We start from the raw sequence: 24998 nt of genomic DNA, 5'->3' as shown, positions 1-24998 counted from the left end.
AACATCCTGGATGTATTTTCTACTTTTGCGCGTCTCCCAGGCACTAGACATTACAGATTTCTCCATTGCTGTGGTATTGTCTGGGACATCATGTTTGATAAAAATAAGCCACCCAATGACAGAAGCATCAGAGTTGGGTCTTGTTAAGATGTTGCCATTGCAAAATGACACTGGTGTTCAGTTTATGCTCCTTAAGAGATAATTTTTTAGGAATTCCTGGAACTGCGGGAGACATTCTTAGAATCAGCATTAATAATTCATGCAGGCTACATAATCCACTGGTTAAGAGTTCATTCTTTGGAGCTATACCACTTGCGGGCATTAAATGCTTAGAACAATGCCCAGTGCTTGCTCTTACGATTATTACTAATTTAGTGTGCCCTTCAAAAAAAATCAAAGATAGCCATTGTTTGCTCTAATCCACATTTTGAAATAGTCCTCTGTGCCTTTATGTACTTTTATCTCTACCCACATCCCAGGGATGGCAGGATTCATACGCTTATTGCTAGTTCTTACAAAATATAAAAATGAAGCTAAAATTCCTTGTTTTTAGAAGTAGATCTTCAAATTTGACCCAAGGGAGAACAGACTTGAGCAACGAACAGTGCACACAGGTAAGTTCTTGTAATGTAGTTGGATATGTTTATGAATAACTGAGGAATTGCTTCTGGTTACTGTCGGTTTACCAGAAAAAGTGTTTTGGTTTTTTTTTTTCCAATGTATGTTTTCCTGGCTGGTCTGAGTTACATTTATTTCTGTATTTGTCTAATCTCCTTAATTAAATTGTGAATTCCTAGAGAGCAAGAAAAGTGAGCCATGTTTGTCGAATAGGAGGTTGACTGGAGAATAGGCACAAGTTAGCATATAATTGGAGAGTTGGAGATAAAGCTAGTCCAGAGGTAGAAAAGGGAGGGCCTTGAATGTGAATCAAGACATTTCAATTTAATTTTTTACATCATGGTAGTCTTCAAGGGTTTCTTAGCATAGCTACAACAAAATCAAAGCTTTGCTTTAGAAAAATTAATACAGGGTCCCTGGTTGGCTCAGTTGATTTAAGCATCTGACTCTTGATTTTGGCTCAGGTCAATATCTCAGTGTTGTGAGATCAAGCCCCGCATTGGGCTCTGCGCTTGGTATGGGGCCTGTTTAAGACTCTCTTTATCTCTCTCCTTTTCCCTCTGCTACTCACCCTACTCATGTGCGCTCCTTCTCTCTCTCTCCTTCTCTCAAAATAAAATAAAATACAAGTATTTGTGTAAAGAAAGGGCATGTTGGGCGCCTGGGTGGCTCAGTGGGTTAAGCCGCTGCCTTCGGCTCAGGTCATGATCTCAGGGTCCTGGGATCAAGTCCCGCATCGGGTTCTCTGCTCGGCAGAGATCCTGCTTCCCTCTCTCTCTCTCTCTCTCTGCCTGCCTCTCCATCTACTTGTGATCTCTTTCTGTCAAATAAATAAATAAAAAATCTTTAAAAAAAAAAAAAAAGAAAGGGCATGTTTGTTAAAAAAAAAAAAAATCCAGTTGTGTGTGTCTGATGGCTTAGAGAAGAGATATTAAAGATGGGCTTGTCAGGAAACTCAAGAAAACAGGTGAGTGATAATAAGAGCTTTGCCAGTGAAATTGGAAGGAAAAATTTACTAATGAATGGAGTGAGTGGTGTTTAGGACACATTGGCAGCCCAGTGGCTGAACCACTCTTTCTCTTCGGGTGTTCCAGGTGACCTCCTTGCTGCAGTTGGTTCATTCCTGCAGTGATCAGTCTCCCCAGGCTTCTGCACTTTATTATGATGAATTTGCTAATCTGATCCAAGGAGGAAAGCTGGCTCCAAAAGCCCTGGTAAGGTCCAGTATCTTTTCTTAAAGCAGCAAAGCATGAGAACTGCTTTTTATTCCATATTCTTCAAGCCCTTCTGTCTGTTGCAGTACGAAAATATATCACTCCGTGAGCTCTCCCGTCTTCTAGTTGGGAAGGCTGTTCTGACTTGCCCTACCCCAGACCTAACCTCTGGGGCCTCCTTCACATAATAACAATAATAGTAATGATGAGGATGATGATACTATTGCTGATGATGTTGAGAACCACTGTGTATTCTGTGCCAGGCACTGTGTTAAGCATTTTTCATGTATTATGTGTTTTCTACTTCATAATAATGGGGCACATAATATTCATAATATTGTTATTCTCTTCTTAGAAATGAGGAAACTGGCGGGGGGGGGGGGGCAGTGCCTTGGTGACTCGGTCTGTTAAGCGTCTCTCTTTGGCTCAGGTCATGGTCCCAGGGTTCTGGGATCAAGTCCCACATCAGTCTCTTTGCTCATCGTGGAGTCTACTTCTCCCTCTGCCTGCTGCCCTCCCCCAACTTGTGTACATGTGTATTCATGCTCTCTCACACAAATAAATAAATAAAATCTTGAAAAAAAAAAAAACAACAACAACAACATAGAAATGAGGAAACGGGGGCACCTGGGTGTCTTAGTTAAGTGGTTGCCTTCACCTCAGGTCATGATCCTGCTCGGGGGGAGTCTGCTTCTCCATCTCCCTTTGCTCCTCTCCCTGTTCATGGTCTCTCTTAAGTATATAAGTAAAATCTTAAGAAAAAAAAAAATGAGGAAACTAAGACTTAGAAAGGGCATAATAGTTTGTTTAGGACACTACAGCCAGTACACCCTTACCTATGCAGCCTTGTTTGTTTGCTTGCTTCCTGAAGGAATGGGTTGGGCAGACCATCTTCAATGATTTCCAAGATGCCTTTGTGGTGGATTTCTGTGTTTTTCCAGTAGGGTAAGTACTGGATACCACTAACTTGATTTTATTGGTGAAGAAATTATGTGAGTAGTTGGTATAGACATCAGAATGCTCATGACCTTGGCTAAATATGGCCCAGTCCCGCAGTTTCTTTCCTCCCAACACCCTAACACCCCAGTTCCAGAATTCCTAAAAGCTTCAACTTATTCTTTCTCTTTCTCATTTCTTCTCATAAGAAGGAAGATTGGTTTGTTCTAGCAGTTTCCCAAGTAGATGTGTATACCCTTGGGACATCAAATTCTGGGTTCTCTCCACAGCGACTATCCATTTCCTGTGAAAGCTCTCTATGGACTAGAAGAATACAGTAGTCATGATGGGATTGTTATCAACCTCCTGCCACTGTTGTTCTCTCAAGACTTTGCAAAAGATGGGGATAGAATGACTTCAAAAGAATCAGACCAAAAGTCAGTGTACTTCCTCTTTTCTAAAACTTCTTTTGCTGTTTTGAGTGTTCATGGGGTATTCCACACTTCTTGCAGTCTGTTGAGAGCTTGGATGGATAAGGTTTCTGGGGGCGCCTGGGTGGGTCATTCAGTTAACCATCTGCCTTGACTCAGGTCATGATCCCAGGGTCCTGGGATTAAGTCCTGCATTGGGCTTACTACTTGATGGGGTGCCTGCTTCTCCTTCTCCCTTTGTCCCTTCCCCAGCTCATTCTTTCTCTCTGAAGTAAATAAATAATATCTTTTTAAAAGGAGGGGTGATTTTCTCCTAAGACACATGGTATTTGGAGGGGTTAGCTAGAATGGGTCAGATTCCTTGTTTTTTCTTGGACCCTGTGGTTGGGGTTTACATTGCTTAAGGACAGCCGACAAGTGCTCTGTGAGGCTGTTTTCATTTCTGTTCCTTTCTCCCTCGCATGAGGATACTTGTCTGCCTCTGCCACTCTCCCTCCTTCCTTCCATCTTACCTCTGCTTCTCCTAACTCATGGATATTCATTCTACTCACCTCTGCCTTCCTCCAGGTTAGTTCATTGTTTATTTGCCGAGCATCCATTAAGTTCCTTGTCTTGTATTCTTAAAAGTAAACACTGGTTTTGGGCAAAACTCTTTAATTATAAGGTTGGGTTCCTTATAAACATGGACTAATATGCCTATAAAGTACTGTTTAGAAATGGATTTTTTCTTCCTAGATTGGTGTCTCCATTGTGCCTGGCTCCCTATTTCCGGTTACTGAGACTTTGTGTGGAGAAACAACATAATGGAAACTTGGAGGAGATTGATGGTTTATTAGGTATAGGATGAAGTTATCAGATCCTTTCTTCTTTGTAACCTTTCTTTGATAATCTTAGGGAAGGAACAAACCAGTACCCCATGTGTGTTGGAAGAAATTTTCTAATTTCACAGAGTAGAATAGGAGTAATAATAGAATTCTAAAGACAAAATAATACATACAGAGATTTCTGTCATGTTGACAAATCAGTCATCATCGTAGTTTCTAGTTGCTTTCTGGTCCTCACCTCTAGTGTTGCAAAGACTTCTTAATTATATGTAATTATTGCTATATGATATGGTGGTAATTTTGAGACTAATCAAAGCTTGACCTTCAAATACAAGTTAAAGGGAAAGTAAGTTACGAGAGATAGGTGACTCTAAGGGTAGCACCCAGGTTCTGTTGACCTGAAATAAGGGGACTTAGAAATGTTTGTTCTTCTCTTTCAGATTGTCCTATATACCTTACTGACTTGGATCCTGGAGACAGGTTGGAATCCATGTCTGTTAAAGAGCATTCGTTCATGTGTTCACTCATATTTCTTACTCTTAACTGGTTCCGAGAGGTAAGCAGAGTTATTAGGACACATGGGACTCTCTAAAAAGTCTCCACTAAGCTTCTCCAGCTGTCATGTCCCATTTCTCCCCAGTTTTATGTACCCTTTGATGTAAACAAATCAAAACACTTAGAATTCACTTAATGTTGTTCATGCTTTACTACTCTAAGCCTTTTTGTTGTATCCTTCCTTTTGCCTAGAATAAACTACCTTCTCCACTGTGAAAATACTGTTTTGTCCTTGCATAGGTATCCACTTAATGTTTTGATTTGGTGAGATCAAGTCAATGATGGTTTTCCCCTTCCTTTGGAATATATTGTGCTCAATGAAATGCACAATAATGAAATATGATGAAAATGACAGTACCATCTTACATTTATGTCTCACTTCCTTTATCATGCATATTCTGAGACTGTTCACTTAAATGATCTCTTCTTATCTTCACAATTATATTCTAATGTAGATAGGACAGGTATTATCCTTGTTTTACACCTATGCAGTTGCAGATACATAGAGTACCAAGTCAGTTAAGAATAGGGACATCTGGGGGTTGCCTGGGTGGCTCAGTGGGTTAAAGCCTCTGCCTTCGGCTCAGGCCATGATCCCAGGGTCCTGGGATCGAGCCCTGCGTCGGGCTCTCTGCTCAGCAGGGAACCTGCTTCTCTTCCTCTCTGCCTGCCTCTCTGCCTACTTGTGATCTCTGTCTGTCAAATAAATAAATAAAATCTTAATAAAAAAAAAAAAAAAAAGAATAGGGGCACCTGGGTGGCCCAGTCGGTTGAGCGTCTGCCTTCTGCTCGGATTGTGATCCCGGAGCCCTGGGATCAAGCCCCATATCGGGCTCCCTGCTCATCGGGGAGCTTGCTCCTCTCTTTGCTTCACCCTGCTCGTGCTCTCCTGCTCTTTCTCCCTCTCTCTCAAATAAATAAAATTTAAAAAAAAATAATCAAGCACTTACACATTGTGCCAAATGCTGGGCTTATTTCTTTATTTATAATATTTAATCTATATAACAGCTGCGTTCTTGTTTTATAGCTGTCTCATTTTGTAGTTGAAGAAGTAAAAACTCAGAAAGGCTAATAATGACTTGGCCAGGGTCACACAGCCAGTAAGTAGCGGAATAGGATTTGTTTAATCAAAGTGTGTGCTCTCTAGTCACTGTGCTATTCTACTTGTTATTTAACTAGAAATCAGTAGAACTAGGATTAAACTAGGATTAAAAGTCAGATCTCCTGTATTGGCCCAGGGTTTTTTTTCCTCTATAGCACCTTGCTGAGAGCACCTTTAAATTACAGACTAAACTCACAGATTTGGCCACTGAATGGCTTTTTTTAAGCTCTGGATAAATAATGTAAACAAGGTCAAAATTGGAACCATTCAAAGTATGAGAATATAATTTGTACTTTTCCAGGTTGTAAATGCTTTCTGCCAGCAAACACCACCTGAGATGAAGGGGAAGGTGCTCACCCGGTTAAAACATATTGTGGAGCTTCAGAGAATCCTGGAAAAGTACTTAGCAGGTAAGGAAAGTGTCCTATTATAGTACCTTTGCTAGGAAGGCAGTGAGGAGATAGAGAACTTTACTTTTAAGCCAAGCTCACTGATAGCCATCCCCTACTCATCTAGGACAAGAAAATATTTGCTCGACAACAATAACAAGGAAGAGGGGCGCCTGGGTGGCTCAGTGGGTTAAGCCGCTGCCTTCGGCTCAGGTCATGATCTCAGAGTCCTGGGATCGAGTCCCGCATCGGGCTCTCTGCTCAGCAGGGAGCCTGCTTCCTCCTGTCTCTCTGCCTGCCTCTCTGCCTGCTTGTGATCTCTCTCTGTCAAATAAATGAGTAAAATCTTTAAAAAAAAAAAAAAAAACAATAACAAGGAAGAATACATCCATTTTCGTCCCATTGTTACCTTCAAGAAATCTTGCTGCTTAAGAAAATAAAAAATGGAAAGCATTGGTTGGGCTTTTGTAAAGTAACTTTTCATCTTTAGAAGTCAAACTTTCAGTGCCCTTTTCTTTCCTGAACATAGTTATGAACCAGGAGTAAAGCTGACAGGTCTCTTAATACCTCTGACTATTAAATAAACTTGTTGTTTTAAAGTGCTAGATAGATTTTCTGGGGAAAACAGGAACTCACCCCCCAGGCCCTCATCTATGTAATTGTGTGTAAAATAAACTTCTGTGTGAACAAATATTAATATCTTTAGATTTATAATAAGGATTAGTTTATTTTTAGTCCTTACTTGCTTGGATATTTTTTATATCATTATTTAGAATGATTTTATCTTATTTCGTCATAATCATTTAATATGATATTCTTGTAAGTGATCTCTGATCATTTTGCTATGCCAAAACAATTAATGTCAGGTAACTTGAATGTATCTTGCAGGCATTCAACCGTACTTGGTAGTTCTGAAAATTAATTTTTAACCAATCAGGTGATATTCTAACAGTGATAATGTGGTTGGTATAGATTGAGCTTCTGTCTCCTCTCTTTTCCAGTTACCCCAGACTATGTTCCTCCCCTTGCAAACTTTGACTTGGAAACTTTAGATGTAACACCTCCTACTGCTGCTACTATTTCAGCAAAAATCAGAAAACAAGGAAAGATAGGTATGTTCTCTTCTTCTTCTGAGTCTCCATAGGAGGGTCAGGTTACTGAATTAACGTAAGAGGTCATATGCACCAAGGCTTCAGTAACTGGAGAGATAATGTCATTGAACTCTTTCTTTGGCACGGTTATAAAATGAACTATAATGCAGCGTTATAAAATTACCTCCTCTACCCTAAGTACTCTTCAGCAGGTTGTTTCCTAAAGGCAGTGATAGTTAACAAACATGATAATTGATTACTGGAGTCACTTTTCTGTTTTTGAAACAAAAGGAGGAAAACGGAAAGCAGATGGCAGCAAAACATCCTCTCCTGACACACTTTCAAAAGAGGACAGTTCAGAATGTGACCCTACACCATCTAATAGAAGCCAGCTGGAAAAGGTACTGAAATGATGGGTTTCCATGAAGGTCGTGTGACAATACAGTAAGATTAACAGGGGAGGGGCACCTAGATGGCCCCTAGATGGCTCAGTCTTTAAGCATCTGCCTTCCACTCAGGTTGTGATCCCAGGGTCCTGGGATCGAGCCCCTCGTCGAGCTCCCTGCTCAGTGGGGAGCCTGCTTCTCTTTCCCACTCCCCCTGCTTGTGTTCCCTCTCTTGCTCTTCTCTCTCTGTCAAATAAAAAAAAGAAAAAAAATTTTTTTTTATATCTTTAAAAAAAAAAAAAAAAAGATTAACAGGGACCAGCATCATACTGTGCATTTTACAGAGAGAAATTAGAGAAAAGAGAGGCAGACGAACTCTCCTCAGCTTTGGGGTGATTCTCCCAGTAGCAGAGTTAGGGTTAGACTCTTAGTCCTTATTACTAAAACACACTGATTTTGCTAGTCATTTTCTTAAATGTGTCACTCCTTTTTTATACCCCAGCAGTACTTTGAATTCTTTCTCGTAGCATTTATCAAATTTTGTTTTAAGACCTAGTTTTAGATATACTGCTTTTTAGCCTCTTTCCCCCTCTAATCCCAGATTATCAACTTCTCAATCAATTGAGATAACATGAAGTGCTTAGGACAGTTTTTGATAATCAATAAACAGTAGTACCTTTTTCCTGTAAGTTGACCAATCACAGAGTAAGTTATATGTTTGTGAAATTGCCTAAACCACGTGGATCCCAATTATTTCTGGGTTTTGGCTACTATTGTGTATTTGTATAGTTCCTGTAACCTCCTAAAACCCAAGATTGGTAGTAATATCTATGTTTAATAGGTAAGGAAACTAATACTCAGAAATGGTAAGTGACTTGCCCACAGTCACACAATTAATAAGGTTGAGCAAGGTTTGAAGCCAGACTGGTCTGGTGCCACAACTCATTGTTTTCTCTACCATGCCATAACACCTTGATTTGTCTAGTAGTTCATACTTAAAAGGAAATCAGCCAAGGGTTTTGATATGTGACCCATATCTCAATTTTAAATTAGGTGCTTTTATCTCAGGAATATTTAGAGACTTTGGTGAAAGGAAGGTGGTAATTTGCTAAAAAGGTAATATCTTCATAAAATGAATGCATAATTGTACTTTGAGGTCCTTCTGAAAAATCAGGTTATTATAGAATCTTTGTTTATACTGTTGGTTGCTGCTGCTTTCTTCCCAGGAGTTCAAAGGGAAAGAAGAAAAGACATCAGTGTCACTACAAAGTTACCATGCTTTTTTCCGAGAACTGGACATTGAGGTCTTCTCTATTCTGCATTGTGGGCTTGTGACCAAGTTCATCTTAGATACTGAAATGCACACTGCAGTAAGTCACAGAGCTGAGATCCTAGAATTTAATCTTGTTTCAGAAAATTTCTCAGCCCAGGATGCCTGGGTGGTGCAATTAGTTAAGCATCTGACTCTTGGTTTCAGCTTGGGTTGCAATCTCAGGGTCATAAATTCCAGCCCTGAGTCTGGCTCAGCACAGAGTCTGCTTGAGATTTGCTTTCCCTCTCGCTCCCCTCCTACTCATGCTTGCACACTCACTTGCTCTCTCATGCATGTGCACTCTTGCTCTTGTTCTCAAATAAATAAGTAAATCTTTTAAAAAAAAATTCTCAGCTCTATTCTTATTGTAAAAGGAGCATCAAAGCATTGAGAGAAGGTGGACTCTGGCTTCCAGAGCTTTCATATATATTACAGTAATGATGAATAATCATCCTCATCATCTTTTGTTTTAAGGTAAACAACATTTTTTTTTATTCATTTATTTATTTTTAAAGTAAACTGTAGGCCCAGCATAGGGCTTGAACTCGTGACCTTGAGATCAAGAGTCACATACTTGGGATACCTGGGTGGCTCAGTCAGTTAAGCAGGTGCCTTCGGCTCAGGTCATGGTCCCAGGGTCCTGTGATTGAGTCCAGCTTCGGACTCCTTGCTTAGCAGGAGGCCTGCTTCTCCCTCTGCCCCTCCTCCTGCTTGTGTGCGCTCTCTCTCTCTCTCTGTCTCTCTGACAAATAAAATCTTTTCTTTAAAAAAAGTGTATTTGGGGTGCCTGGGTGGCTCAGTGAGTTAAGCTTCTGCCTTTGGCTCAGGTCATGATTTCAGGGTCCTGTGATCAAGCCCCGCATTGGGCTCTCTGCTCAGTGGGGAGCCTGCTTCCCCCCACCCCCGTCTCTGCCTGCCTCTCTGCCTACTTGTGCTCTCTCTCTCTCTCTCTCTCTGTCAAATAAATAAGTAAAAAATCTTAAAAAAAGAATGTTTTCTAAAACTATACTCACTTGGATTCCTATTTTAATAAAATTTGTTGTACTTTGGGAGTGCTTGACTTTTTGATTTGTTGACAGAGCACAACAGCCATTTATATGAGGTGGGGAAATTTCCCCCTTTTTGGGGAATGGTTAGATTCTTCACCCATTGGGAAGAGTAAACCTGAAATGTGCTCCTTCAAAAAGATGGTGAGGATATGCTTGGAATTATCCTTTCTTTCCTCCTTGTAACAGGCTACAGAAATTGTGCAACTTCAGCCCCCTGAGCTGCTTTTCTTGCTGGAAGATCTCTCCCAAAAACTGGAGAATATGCTGACACCTTCTGTTGCCAGGAGAATCCCCTTCCTCAAGGTTAGTATAGGCAGAAGCACAAGTCCTGGCCTTAATGAATTTGGAAACAAGGAGGTCTAATGAACAAGTTTGTCACTTTCTCTGGCATCATGTTGGATCACAATCATTTCCAGAGCCCATTCACCTTGCTTTAGAAAGAAACTCTGAAATAGAAATCAAAACCATCTCAAACAGGATATATATTTCCAAGTTTCCTGAGCATTTCTGAATCCTGTTCTTTACTGGGGTTTTGCATTTAAAACCCTCCCAAACTGAGCCTGTACCCAAGCCTCAGTATAGTAGTAGTTGGCTATCTAGAGAAGGCCAGAATCTCATATGTGTATAAATGTACAAATGTGCATGTAGCATCTGTTGAAGCAGTGGGATGATGCTGACAACAGAACACGAAAGTTTTAGTGTAAACATTTAAACATTAATATATCTAGTTATTTGATTTTTTTTTGTATTCACTACTTGCTCGATGTTTTTATCAGCCTAAATGATTTCTATTTTTGTGTGAGCTTTATTTAATTAGTAATTATGGGTCTGTACTTCTCAATCAAATACTTTATACTCTATAAAAGGCAACCTCTTGGTAATTTGAAGATGAGCAAGATCCCTCTCTCAGAATAGAGTTTTAGGCAAGCAGCCAATTTCTTCTGTCCACTTCTGCCTTGTGACCCAGGTCTGACAAATCTCCTTAACAAACTCTAAGCTATCCAGCACTTTCTTCCCCAGTAATTCTGAATTTATTATAGAGTAAAGGAAACCGGAATATCGGATTCTCACATCTCCATCAAAGATCTGCTCAAGAAGTTGCTCATAATATTGTTCAACTGCTGGCTCCAATGTGTAACCATCTAGAGAACATTCACAACTATTTTCAGGTCAGCAGCCTATCTTAATATTATAGAAATTTAGAAATTACTGGGATGCCTAGGTGGCTCAGTTGGTTGAGTGTCTGACTCTTGGTTTCAGCTCAGGTCATAATCTCATGGGTCCTGGGATTGGCCTGCATAGACTTCTGCACTTGGTAGGGAATATGCTTGAAGATTCTCTCCCTCTGCCTTCCCCCAACTCATATGCGTACATGTGCTCTCTCTCAAATGGGTAAATAAATATTAAAAAAAAAAGGGAAAAATTTAGAAATTACTAAGTGAATAAGAGATTTCATTTTTGGCTGAGAAATATTGAAGGAAAAATTAGGCAATTGCCAAAACAATGGTCCTAAAAACATTTTTCGTTTTCAGTGCTTAACTGCTGAGAACCAAGGTGTAGTTGACGGCCCAAGAATGAAAGTTCAGGAGTACCACGTAATGTCTTCGTGCTATCAGAGGCTACTGCAGATTTTTCATGGGCTTTTTGCTTGGTGAGTATTTTGGAAGATGTGGTAGGTAGAAATAATCAAGTATGCACTTGCTTTTATCTGATAGGCCCCAAGGCACTGAGGTAGAGAAAAGAAAGAAAAAGCTCACAATGTCTTATGTAAACATGTGCTTGTTCTTTTTGGGGTGTTTTTTTGGGGTGTTCCTGCATCATTTCATTTGATCTTGTACCCTCTGTGTCTTATATGGCCATGGTTATTAACTCACTTGAAAATTAGGTGACTTGATAATGGTTAACCTGTAACAGACTGGGCCATCTGATTCGTAGCCAGGTTTGCTGTGGCAGCCTTTCTTTCCATAATAACACTGGAGAAAGTGTTACTTAAGAAATTGTTACTGGGGCACCTGCCTGGCTTAGTCAGTGGACCATGAGACTATTGATCTCAGGGTTGTGAGTTGGAGCCCCACACTGGATATAGAGATTACTTAAAAATAAAATCTTTTAAAAAAATGTCATTAACAACTTGTAGACAAATTCCAGATTATATGTTAAAGAGATGAATACATTTTGAATTAGGGTATTTAGAAATACTTTGTGGAAGCAATGGAATTTCATGGGGTCCTGAAGTATAGATGACCTTTTGGGCAGTAAAGGAATGGTTGGGAAGGCATGGCATGGGTGAAAGTAGAAATGAGGGAGTTGTGTCCCTTAAATGCTTTTGTTCCTCAAGGGTAGGCCCTGGCTCTTCTTTTCTGTACAGGCTTTCTGGGCAGTTTCACCCAAGGTTTAATTTGTGCTGAAATTTATCTTCTGGTTAAAGGCATTTATATCCAGCTGCCTACTCAACACTTCGTAGATGTGTCATTGACACCTCAGACACATCATATCCAAAATGTGATATCATCCTTACCACAGCTCCTTCAGCTTTGCCAGGCTACATAAATGGTACCACCAATGTCTGAGCCAGAAACCGGTAGTTGTTCTTTGTCCCTTTCTCTACCCACTACCTTTTCTCTCTCCCTATCGGATCACTAAATCCTGTTAATTTAATTTAATTTTATTTTTTTTAAAGCTTCCTTTTAATTTTTTTTTTAATTTATTTATTTTGACAGAGAGCTAGAGAGAGAGCACAAGTAAGCAGAGCGGCAGGGAGAGGGAGAGAGAGAGAAGCAGGCTCTCCGCTGAGCAGGGAGCCCAATGCGGGGCTCGATCCCAGGACCCTGGAATCATGACCCGAGCCGAAGGCAGCCGCTTAACCAACTGAGCCACCCGGGCGCCCCTTAATTTTATTTTTTAAATAACATCTAAATAGCCATCTCTTGCTCTCCTACTGCACTACTTTGAGACTCCCATCATCTCTCACCTGGACGAGATTAGTTTCACAATTGGTTCTCTGCCTTCAGTTGCTGTCCCTCAGTCCTTTCTTCACATGTAGTCAGTGGTCTTCCCAATGCAAATCCTATCCCAACTTTGGTCCTTGTTGTCCTTGGGTTTTTCTTGTGTTCAGACTCTTTCCCCTAGCTTCTAACACCTTTTATTATCTGGCTCCTGCTCTTTCACTTGTCTTATGTTCTGCCCTCCAGCTATACTGAATTAATTTCAGTATCCTGTATTGCTTTCATCTGGAAGATTTTGCACATACTCATTCTTCTACCTGGATCCCCACCCTCCTTGATCACCAGTCTTTTCTAACTCATCTCTGAGATCTGGCTTTAAACTTTGGTTCCTCAGAGGCATCTTCTCTGACCCCGAAGGCAGGTAACAAGCCTCCTTCCTACCTCTCTAATTCCCAGTTTTCTCCTAATACTCTGGTGTCCTCTTACAATAAGCCTTTACCATATTTTATTGTAATTATTTATTCATCTATCTTCCTTGCTGGACCACAAGCTCCATGGGAGCTGAAACCAATCATTATTCTATCCCCAGGACTTAAAAACAGTGCCTGACAAAAGATTTGATCAGATGCCTCATCAAGGAGATATATGGATGGCATGCAAAGATGTTCAGTAGTGTTAGTTATTAAGGACTTCCAAGTTAAAATTACAACATGGCTAAATTATGAAGACTTACCTTACCATATTGGTGAGAACATGGAACACCTGGAACTGTCACGTGCTGCTGATGGAAATGTAAAATGGTACACCTACTTTTGAAACAGTTTAGCAGTTCCTTAAAAAGTGAGACATACACCTAACATACAACACAGCCATTCTACTCCTAGGTATTTACTCAAGAGAAATGAAAGCATATGTCTATACAAAGTCTTGTGCACAAATGTTAATAACAGCTTTATTTGTAATAGCCCCAAACTAGAAACAAATGTCCATCAACTAGTAAATGCATAAACAAATTTTCATATGGTGGAATACTACACACAACAACATGGATGAAGAAAAGAATTATACTGAATAGAAAGCAAGACCATAAGAGTATGTAGCATTTGATTCCATTTATATAGAATCCTAGGAAAAAGCATATAATCTATTACTGACGACAAAAACAGATCAGTGATTGCCTCTCACTGAGTAGGAGGAGTGAAGGATGGATTTCAAAAGAATATAAGGAAATTCCTGAGGGTAATAGGTATGTTCACTATTTTCTTTGCAGTGATGATTTCATGGGTTTATATATGTAACCTGATCAAACTGATCAACTTTTCAATATGTGCAGTTCATTGTATGTCAATTCTATCTCAATAAAGCTGTTCCCCGGGGTGCCTGGGTGGCTCAGTGGGTTGGGGCCTCTGCCTTCAACTCGGGTCATGATCTCAGGGTCCTGGGATCAAGCCCCAAGTCGGGCTCTCTGCTCAGCGGGGAGCCTGCTTCCCCATCTCTCTCTGCCTGCCTCTCTGCCTACTTGTGATCTCTCTCTCTGTCAAATAAATAAATAAAATCTTTATTTTTTTAAAAAATATTTTATTTATTTATTAGACAGAGATCACAAGCAGGCAGAGAGAGAAGGAAGCAGGCTCCCCGCTGAGCAGAGAGCCCGACTCGGGGCTTGATCCCAGGACCCCAGGATCATGACCTGTGCCGAAGGCAGAGGCCCCAACCCACTGAGCCACCCAGGTGCCCCTAAATAAAATCTTTAAAAAAATAAATAAAGCTTTTCCCCCACCCCACCCCCCAAAATCCTGACCTATCATAGACCCTCAGAATACATTTGTTGAAAGGCAGAAGGACTACCACTGGTGACGTGGAGATGTTTCTACAGGAGTAGAAAATCTAGGGGCTCAAAGAGTTTGAATGTTGTACAGAAAAGCAATTCTGGAGTTTTATAATCAGAGGCAAGGTTTAATGAAATCAGTGTTTTAGGAAAATCCTTTTGGCAGCAGTGTGCTAGACAGATTGGAAGGGGATGCAGAAAGACCAGTCAAAAGGTGTCTCAGTGATCCATACATGTGTGATGATGCTAAGGGCCTGGGTTAGAGAGACTGCCTGAGCTTGGGAAGGAAGGGACAGTGGGAAAGAGATCTGAAGATAGAGTCGCCAAGACTTAGGGAAGAAGGAGTAAGTTTTTTATTGAGCACCTTCTGAGGAATCAGTACTGATTTAACAATTGATGATTTTGGTTTTTCTGGGGAGGAAGGCGGAGATCTCTCTAAAATGTAGCAAATGAAGGAGAGTTTTTATTCCCTGAAAATAAACCTAGGGAGGACTGTTAGGCTCTTAAGGAAAGACTGTTTGAGGTGCCGTTCACCTTGCAGTGTGTGACTGAGTTGGTTACCTGGGTACTTCCAGTGCTGTAGTTCTCCTTTTGCCTCCATTGACTTATTGATGTTATAGCCTGGAGACAGGGATCCTCACATGCTGTCTAAGCAATCTTTCTAAAACTAAGCTCAACCATTTTACCTTGACTTTCCCTTAGGAGTGGATTTTTTCAGCCTGAAAATCATAATTTACTGTACTCAGCTCTTGAGGTCCTTACAAACCGATTGAAGCAAGGAGAGCCTGACCAGTCCTTGGAGGAATTGCTCAGGTAGGTCAGACTACATATTCCAGAGTGTTGTCCCAAAAAACTGAAACAAGATTAGCAAGATTTCTTGGAAATGACTTGGGTGTCTCTCAGTAGTAGGGAGGGAAATTGATGTTTTCAGCTCCTTTTCCTCAATCATATGAGCTTTTTCATCTGTGTATTCCAGTAAATCCTGAGACATTAGAAACTGTTGAATAAATCTTACTAAATCTTTGGCATTCTGCCTCCTGTAAAGTTGGCCTTTTCGGGTAATGATGTCAAAAACACTAGTGACCCCTAGTTGACTCCTGATTATCTGGAAACCTACTGTCTCTGAATAGAATCAGGTAATTAGGTAGCAGTAGTTACCACTGATTTCCTCCCTGTCTTAAAAGAAGAGGAGCCTAGGCTGAGGGCAAAGCAGTGGAAGAGGGAGGTGAGAAGGAAATCTAAGAGGCATGGCTTCCAGCCTCCTGCCCCAGCTTCAAGCAGAGTAATTTCGTCTTTCTTTCTCCTTCTCTACACTATCTCTGGGTCTGCAGTTAGTGCTTATCATCCTGGCCTATAGGGCAAGACCTTACTTCATTTTAGATAAAGTGCTTTTAAATTTATTTGACCTTCTTCCCACAGTCAATCAGGGGAGTACACTCTAGTTTTATTTTAGCTACAGTTCTGGATTAATTTTGACTCCCTATCTCCCATTATTTCAGTGCATTGAAAGCTGACTATATATGGTACACTTACTTTTTTTTTTTTTTTAAAGATTTTATTTATTTTATTTGACAGATAGAGATCACAAGTAGGCAGAGAGGCAGGCAGAGAGAGAGAGGAGGAGGCAGGCTCCCTGCTGAGCAGAGAGCCCGATGTGGAGCTCGATCCCAGGACCCTGGAATCATGACCTGAGCCGAAGTCAGAGGCTTTAATCCACTGAGCCACCCAGGTGCCCCTATATGGTACACTTATTAAAAGCTCTGCTTTCTCTGTCTTATAGTTTCCTTTCACTTGTCCCCATAAACCTAGAATTTAAACTTTATTCTCATTGTGTTGCCTTAGGCTTTAAGAGCAAATAATTTGTCCAGGGTTGCTCATGTAAGCCTGGTGTAAACTCTTCTTTGGGTATCTTGGTGTACATGACCCCTTTAGGCCAGCATTCCAGACTCTGGGCTCTGTTCTGCCCTGGCTTTCGTCATACAAGGCTACAGTGCGCTATCATGGTCTTGATAGAAGGTGGCCACAGAAACACCTGAAAATGAGGAGAATTCTGGTTAGACCAATAAATACTCAAGTGAACTTAGACAACTCATGTATTTAGACATATCTGTAATACTTGTCATATCTTTTTTTTTTTCTCTTCTTTCTTGTCTCCTTTACAGACAGAGCTTCAATTACTTGCAGAATTTCTCTCACAGCATTCCGAGTTTCCAGTGTGCTATTTATCTCATCAAACTTCTGATGGTCATTTTGGAGAAATCTACAGCTCCTGCTCAGAACAAAGAAAAAATTGGTGATGGGCCTAGATCCTCTTTTTTACTTTTTCTTCATGAATAGGATTAATAACTAAGTCAAGCTTATAAACTTAGGGCTTCCTAGGACCTTGTATATTTTATATGTAAAACCCCCCATAACTGTGGATGTGCCCTTTTGCCATATCGAGAAGGACATTTTCCCAAGAAGGAGCTATGACTGATCTCTGCTGATACTGCTTAGTTTGAGTTTGGTTAGTTCAGTTGTCTAGCTAATTTTCCGTTTGGCTTCTGTTAATTCATGTCCTTTTTCGTAAATTATCTGAGACATTTGACAAAAAGAGACACAAACTGCTAGGTTAGTAAAATGGGAGAAAGGAGAAATCAAGATTTGATTAAGTATAAAGAAAGGCTGGGCCCAGTTTCTGATCTTTTTTCTTTTCTTAAAGGATTTTATTTATTTGAGGGGCGCCTGGGTGGCTCAGTGGGTTAAGCCGCTGCCTTCGGCTCAGGTCATGATCTCAGGGTCCTGGGATCGAGCCCCATGTTGGGCTCTCTGCTCAGCAGGAAGCCTGCTTCCTCCTCTCTCTCTCTGCCTGCCTCTCTGTCTACTTGTGATCTCTCTCTGTCAAATAAATAAATAAATAATCTTTTAAAAAAAAAAAAAAGGATTTTATTTATTTGAGAGAGACACAGAGATGGGGGATAGAGTGTGAACTAGGAGGAGAAGGAGAGCCCAATGCAGGGCTCAATCCCAGGACCTGGGATCACGACCTGAGCTGAAGGCAGATGCTTAACTGACTGAGCCACCTATTCAGATCTTTTTCTTTAACTACTTTTTGTCATAGCTCTTTGAATGCAACTGACTAATTATATATCCTAATTGACAGCACACACAGAAAGCAAGAAGAAAATGCAAAACAAACCTTTTATTATTTCCTGTTGATTAAAAGAGGAGGATTTGGTATGACTCTTTAAGATGAGCATGGCTTATTGATCTGCCCAGGAGGAACAAGATTGGTTTCCCTAATGCCCAGCAGTGTGTGTCTATTCAGTTCATGTTTGTGTGTTTGTTAGGGCAGGGTGAGATTGTAGGATGCATTGTGTCCTAGACAAATGGGTTTATTTCTGGTAGAGGGACCAGTGGAGCAATTGTCAGACTAGGAACTTCAGAGTAAATATAAAAAAAAAATCCTTTTGCTCATTAATCATCCCCCAAGAACCTGAAAAACAAGAGTATAGTCAATTTTCCATGCATGAGGTATTTGTCTTATTTCTCAACAGCTTCATTGGCCAAACAGTTCCTCTGTCGGGTGTGGCCAAGTGGGGAAAAAGAGAAGAATAGCCTCCCTACTGAACAGCTCCATACTTTGCTCAGGTAAGAGGCTCGGTTTCTTTCCATGAACCAAATAGACCATTTTGCCACTGTTGGGATCTCTCACATGGTCAAAGACTGAGAAATTGCCATGGTTAAGGGGAACTTGGAAACGAAGAAGTAGGTTTGAAATAAACAAAAATTGTATCATGCTATACACCTGAAACTAATATAATGTGGTATGTTAATTATACTTGAATAGAAAAATGGAATAAATTAATACATTAACAGAATTTGGAATATGTGGATCATAAGACCCTCTGGTTCTATTTTATTTTATTTTATTTTTTTAAATTTTACTTATTTGACAGAGAGACAACACAAGAAGGGGGAACAACAGAGGGAGAGGGAGAAGCAGACTTCCCACTGAGCAGGGAGCCCGATGTGGGGCTCCATCCCAGGACCCCAGGATTATGACTGGAGCCGAAGGCAGACGCTTGACCAACTGAGCCACCCAGGCGCCCCACTGGTTCTATTTTATACTGTCAGTTAGTTCCTGACTAGCTGGAGGAAGTGGAGGAGTCTGCTGTTGTGTTTTGCCTTGTTAGAGTTAGGTAATTATTTGTTACCTACTATATATCCAAGACTCATCCATCACTTCCAAAGTGTCAAACTATATATCCAATTGAAACATCATTTCCTTTACCTCCTGATAATTACCTGGAATCTTCATTTTATTAAAAATAAATTACAGTAGGGGCACCTGGGTGGCTCAGTTAGTCAAGCATCTGCCTCAGGCTCCGATCATGATCCCAGGGTCCTGGGGTCAAGCCCCTCATGGGGCTCCCTGCTCAGCTGGCAGTCTCCTTCTCCTCTCCCTCTGCCCCTTCCCCTGCTCATGCTCTCTCTCTCTTAAATATATAAAATCTTTTTTTAAAATTTTTAAAATAAATGCTAGTAGTTTTTTTAAAGCTAAAACGACTGGCTAAGGCAACTGGGTGGCTCGGGTGGTTAAGGGACCAACTCATGATTTCGGTTCAGGTCGTGATCTCAGGGTAATGAGACTGAGTCCCGTGTCAGGCTCCATGCTCAGTGCAGAGTCTGCTTGGGATTCTCTTCTCTCTCTCCTGCTGCTCCCCCTGCTTGCATGGGCACACCTATACATGCACTCTCTAAATAAATAAAATCTTTAAAATAATAAATAGATAGATAAAGCAAAGTACTTGGTAATATGTCAAGAAAGAATTCTTCATTTAGGAATTCTGTAACATGTATTTATATTCCTGTGGCTCTCAATGCAGCATTTACCTGGAGCATACAAACAGTGTTCTGAAGGCCATAGAGGAGATTGCTGGAGTTGGTGTCCCAGAACTGATCAATTCTCCTAAAGATGCATCTTCTTCCACATTCCCTACCCTGAACAGGTAAGGGAGTTCTCTCCTCCAGTTTTTCCCCTAATTAGAATAGAATCACATTGTCCAATATATGTAGTTTCCAAATAACTACCTCACCCTTCATCAAATTCTGATACAGATGGTAGAAACAGTCATTCATTCAACACATAGAATGTCTTCTATGCATTCTTTTCAAGGGGCTCTCAGCCAGCCCATGTGAAAGGACCTTAGTGAGGCTTGAATTTTCAGTAGAGTCTTAAAAGACAAAGATTTAGTCACCAAACATTTCATGTTAGTATTTTCATCCTTTCTAAGTGAGACTCTCTAATATCGTTAACCATCTTGGGATAAAGTGATGGTTGTATCTGGTCACACACATCTCAGTGGGTTTTGTCTCATACAAAGTAGGTAAAGCACCTTCAACATTCCCCATGTTATTGAACCCTTTCAGCAATTCTGTGAGGTGGGTGTTATTATCTCTGTTGTACTGATGAGGAAAATGAGCATTAGAGGGGAACTTACTCAGACTTACACAGACAGTAAGTATGGAATTAGGAACTTGAACTTGGATCTTCTTACTGCCACCTCACAGCTCTCCCATGCCACTACATGGTCTCCCTTCATAAAGTTAATTCCATTGTTTGACAGGTCATTTTCTTGGGCTCCTTTATGAATCCTTTCCACTCCCCCACCCTTTAACAGTGGACCCTAGTGAAAGGAAATTCTGAGAGGCGGAGAAGGAAATGACTTTTAGTTTCTTGACTTTCTTGGAAGTTCTTTCTAACCAGTCATCGTTGTATAAACGTGTATGTCTTCTAGGCACACCTTTGTCATTTTCTTCCGTGTGATGATGGCTGAACTAGAAAAGACAGTAAAGGGTCTTCAGGCTGGCACCGCAGCAGACTCACAACAGGTGGGTCAGATACTCCCACCACAAGAGGTAGACCTGGTTACTAGGATGCCGCTGCATCTTTTATTTCTTGGGTCAGAATTTCTTCTAAGCTACTTCCTTTGAGTTAGAGAGATTCAGAATTCTTTTTCAAAGAGTTCCTGGTTTAATTTCTTTTTGTTCCAGTTTGAGGGAGGATTGGGCTCTATATTTCCTGGCTACTGCCCAGGGGAAGGCTCAGACTGCTCCATAAGCCGCAGCTCTGGAAAAAATGTCTTTGGTCGCAGCCTCCCATGCCCAGCAGTTTGCTGCTTGTGAGCTGGCATGAGGGGAGCAGGCTTATTTAAGATGCTGTGCTACTGCCTGCTAACCAGGACTGAGCTAGACTGCTGAGAGCATAGGGATCAGAGAAGCCACAGGGATCCAATCACCAGCAGGTATGTTGCAGAGGCTTTTTCCTACTTGTCAGTTACTGACAAGGAGTCCTCTTTAGAAACTCTCTATAAGGCACCCTGTGCAGGCCTTAGAACCATCTTGTGGGTTACACTGGTAACATCTCATTGAGAGAATAATTGGCTTAAATTAATCTTTGAAAAGCTATGTAATCTAGGACCCATATATTAGTGGAAATACAGTAAGAGAAGTACTTGGCTGGTTCAGAAGTACCTGTATATTTGGTTGCCCCCAGATTCATGAGGAGAAGCTCCTCTACTGGAATATGGCTGTTCGAGACTTCAGTATCCTCATCAACCTAATAAAGGTGAGTGAGTGTGTAGGCTCCTTGACCCACCTCGCCAGCTAAATACAGAAACCGAGAAGGGTCCTGGCTTCCAAAATGGACTCTCCCTGCTCGTTTCCCCTCTCTTCCTTGGGGGACCTGTTCTCACTTGTCTTCTTTCCTTGACCCTCTGCCCATCCTGGATAACCCCTTCTATCCCTAGGTGGTGTCTTTTTCCTTCTCTTCCTTTCTCCATCCGTGTCTGTGCCACAATACTATTTAATGGCTCTCACCTTGTCTTGGGTCCTCTGTGACCCAAGTACATTCCCATTCTTTCTTCCAACCCTGAATGCCTTCTTTATCCCTCAAACACACACTGTACTCTAACCCACTCCATGATTTTGCTAGGCCATTTTCCCAGCTCAGAATATCATTCTCTTTCCTTTCCACTTCTCATCCATCTTCCTTAAGGCTTCACATCAAGGTTTGGACTTCTATAATGCCATCTTCTTCTTCTTCTTTTTTTTAAAGTTTTATTTATTTATTTATTTGAGAGAGTAAAGAACGAGAGAGAGAGAGCATGAGAGGGGAGAAGGTAACAGAGAGAAGTAGACTCCTCGCTAAGCTGGGAACCCTATGCAGGACTTGATCCCAGGACCCCAGGATCATGACCTGAGCCAAAGGCAGTCACTTAACCAACTGAGCCACCCAGGCGCCCTATAATGCCATCTTCTTAATATCCTGTCAGAATCAATTTCTTACTCTTCTTTGCTTCCCTAATTCCTTTTTTTAATTTTTATTTTTATTTTTATTTTTTTCAGCATAACAGTATTCCTTGTTTTCGCACCACACCCAGTGCTCCATGCAATCCGTGCCCTCTCTAATACCCACCACCTGGTTCCCCCAACCTCCCACCCCCCTGCCCCTTCAAAACCCTCAGATTGTTTTTCAGAGTCCACAGTCTCATGGTTCACCTCCCCTTCCAATTTCCCCCAACTCCCTTCTCCTCTCTAACTCCCTTTGTCCTCCATGCTATTTGTTAGGCTCCACAAATAAGTGAAACCATATGATAATTGACTCTCTCTGCTTGACTTATTTCACTCAGCATAATCTCTAATTCCTTTTTTTGAACCTCAGTGATAGTGATTACTTTATTCTGTTTCATAATTAATTTAATTGTTGACATGCCTTCTTCATTTTAGAATTCTCTATGATACCAAGAGCCATACTGTGCACAATGGGGAAGAGGCTGGGGTGCTGAAAGGAGCAGACCTCAGCTCTGGTTTCTTATCTTTTGTGTCTCCAGGTATTTGATAGCCGTCCTGTTCTACATGTATGTTTGAAGGTGAGAGGTTGACCTGGTCCTCTTTAGTATCTATTTTTCTGTGGATCTTTCTAGAAATGTCCTCAACTGAAAGGGGTTGCTTAATACTTTGCCCTACAAGCCAGAGTTTCCAGAATCTGTGTTAACGGGTGGTCGTTTAAAAAAGACAGTGGATATGTTTTTTTCCCACACTAGTGGGATGACTAGTGTGGGAAAACTTTTCCTCTGAGTTTGAAAACTTTTGGTCTGAGTCTGAGAACTATGGGGAGTAGCTTCGGGACAGCTCACTCATTGCCATCCCTTCCCAGGCAAGAGGGAGGAAGGAGTGGTAGGTGATTCCTCTTTTTATTATTTTACTTTATTTTATTTATTTATATATTTTTAAAATGTATATATATATATTTTTTTAATGTGTATATATATATGCATATATATATATATATATTTTTTTTTAAGATTTATTTATTGGACAGAGAGAGATCACAAGTAGGAAGAGAGTCAGGCAGGGGCAGGGGAAGTAGGCTCCCTGCCGAGCAGAGACCCCCCGCAATGCGGGGCTTGATCCCAGGACCCCAAGATCATGACCTGAGCTAAAGGCAGAGGCTTAACCCACTGAGCCACCCAGGCACCCCTATTTTATTTATTTTTAAAGATTTATTTATTTGAGAGCGAGAAAGAGCACGCACACACACAGGGTGGAAGGGCAGAGGGAAAGGGAGAGAGTTTTAATTAGACCCCACTCTGAGTGTGGGACCTGATGCAGGGTTTGAGCTCATGACCCTGAGATCATGACCTGAGCTGAAATCAAGAGTTGGATGCTTAACTGACTGTGCCACCCGGGCACCCCCGATTCCTCTTTTTAAAGCCCATGGCTGGCCTCATGAATGTGGAAGCTGGTATCCTGATAATCTCCCAACTTCTCTCCCAAAGAGAGAGTCCAGATTAGGCCTAGATTTGATGTTGGGTTAGGAGCTAGGATATGTTGTGAGGAGAATGTGTCTTTCCGTCTCCTTGTGGTTCCTTCAAGTAGATGGCTCCCCATTCTTGTTACCCCTGGCTCCTCTCTTCTTTACTCCACCCTGGAGCCAGTACAGAAGATGAGTGAGTAGGGGCAGTGATTTATCTGATTGGTAAATTTGGCAGTTGGTTATATGCTTCCTCAGCTCTACACAGTTTTTCCTTTGGGAAGTAAGTGGTTCTCAGACAGCTGGTGCACCTGTTTTCTATGCCCCCTTTCTTACATTGAGCAAGGCCCCTGCCCATTGGCTGTGTCTAGGGTAGAAAAGTCTGCCTAACTCTGAGGCTTAGTTAACAGGCCCATTTAGTTTTTGCATTAAGCTTATGTTCTCCAAATTAACCTTTTGCACTCTTCCCAGTTTATTTCTCATATATATATATAAATAAGAAAATAAAACTCCTGGGCTGGGTGATGCTCTGCTTCCTGAGGTAGGGGCCCTTCATGTGAAAGATCTCAGTAGAGGTCATCACCAGTTGTCTCTCCTCTTCTTCAGTACGGGCGCCTCTTTGTGGAAGCATTTCTGAAGCAGTGTATGCCGCTCCTTGACTTCAGTTTTAGAAAACACCGGGTAAGAACTGAGAGCATAGAAGAAAGATGTGCTCTGTACAGTTACTTAGCAGATCTGTCCACAGTGGCTCATAGGCTGGGAGTGTGGGCAGTTCCCTTGCCCAGGTTCTGGGCCACAGTTCTACTCTGGCTCCTTTGGTCCACTTCAGCTATCACCAGAGATGCCCATAGTGGACTGAATATTCCAAAGTAGGCTGAACTTCAGATCCACTCTGATTAAACCCACCCTTCTACTTCTATATGGGATCTGAGGGTTGTCGCTCCTTTTAGCTGGATTTTGTTGTCTTGTTAAACTCCCAGGACCTCACATATCAGCATGTCATTTGCTTATTCCTTTGCACTTATCTAGGTCTACCCTCAGGAATAACAACAACAATAATAATAATCATCTCATTTGTGTCATAAACTCTTTGCTATTTTAATGGGTAGTCTTTTTTTTTTTTTTAAAAGATTTTATTTATTTATTTGAGAGAGAGACAGAGAGAGCATGAGCGAGGAGAAGGTCAGAGGGAGAAGCAGACTCCCCACGGAGCTGGGAGCCCGATGCGGGACTCGATCCCGGGACTCCGGGATCATGACCTGAGCCGAAGGCAGTCGTCCAACCAACTGAGACTCCCAGGCGTCCCTAATGGGTAGTCTTTTTTAACATGCAGAATTTTTTTTAAAGATTTTATTATTTTTTTTAAGATTTTATTTATTTGACAGATCACAAGTAGGCAAGAGAGGCAGGCAGAGAGAGGCGGGGAGGCAGGCTCCCTGCTGAGCAGAAAGTCCGATGCAGGGCTTGATCCCAGGACCCTGAGATTATGACCTGAGCTGAAGGTAGAGGCTTAACCCAATG

General features: G+C 41.3%; 1 protein-coding gene across 4 annotated transcripts in view; it reads left to right on the top strand.

Annotated features, from left to right (window-relative positions):
- Positions 1–24998, top strand: part of FANCD2 (FA complementation group D2) — a 61998-nt gene that overhangs the window by 31537 nt on the left and 5463 nt on the right. For all 4 annotated transcript variants that reach the window (XM_047745016.1, XM_047745026.1, XM_047745007.1 and 1 more), the window contains 21 exons: positions 554–614; positions 1713–1832; positions 2704–2777; positions 3059–3205; positions 3935–4035; positions 4464–4579; positions 5982–6090; positions 7071–7181; positions 7452–7561; positions 8773–8916; positions 10094–10210; positions 10948–11076; positions 11440–11558; positions 15383–15493; positions 16843–16973; positions 18217–18310; positions 19549–19671; positions 20461–20554; positions 21219–21290; positions 22555–22593; positions 24084–24158. In XM_047745016.1, coding sequence (XP_047600972.1) covers positions 554–614; positions 1713–1832; positions 2704–2777; positions 3059–3205; positions 3935–4035; positions 4464–4579; positions 5982–6090; positions 7071–7181; positions 7452–7561; positions 8773–8916; positions 10094–10210; positions 10948–11076; positions 11440–11558; positions 15383–15493; positions 16843–16973; positions 18217–18310; positions 19549–19671; positions 20461–20554; positions 21219–21290; positions 22555–22593; positions 24084–24158 — 2197 coding nt within the window. The remainder of the gene's footprint in view (positions 1–553; positions 615–1712; positions 1833–2703; positions 2778–3058; positions 3206–3934; positions 4036–4463; positions 4580–5981; positions 6091–7070; positions 7182–7451; positions 7562–8772; positions 8917–10093; positions 10211–10947; positions 11077–11439; positions 11559–15382; positions 15494–16842; positions 16974–18216; positions 18311–19548; positions 19672–20460; positions 20555–21218; positions 21291–22554; positions 22594–24083; positions 24159–24998) is intronic.

Source organism: Lutra lutra, chromosome 1 (genome assembly GCF_902655055.1).
Source record: "Lutra lutra chromosome 1, mLutLut1.2, whole genome shotgun sequence".
In the NCBI taxonomy this organism is placed as follows: Eukaryota; Metazoa; Chordata; class Mammalia; order Carnivora; family Mustelidae; genus Lutra; species Lutra lutra.
Note: the sequence above shows the minus strand (reverse complement) of the source record. Positions and strands in the feature narration are given on the sequence as shown.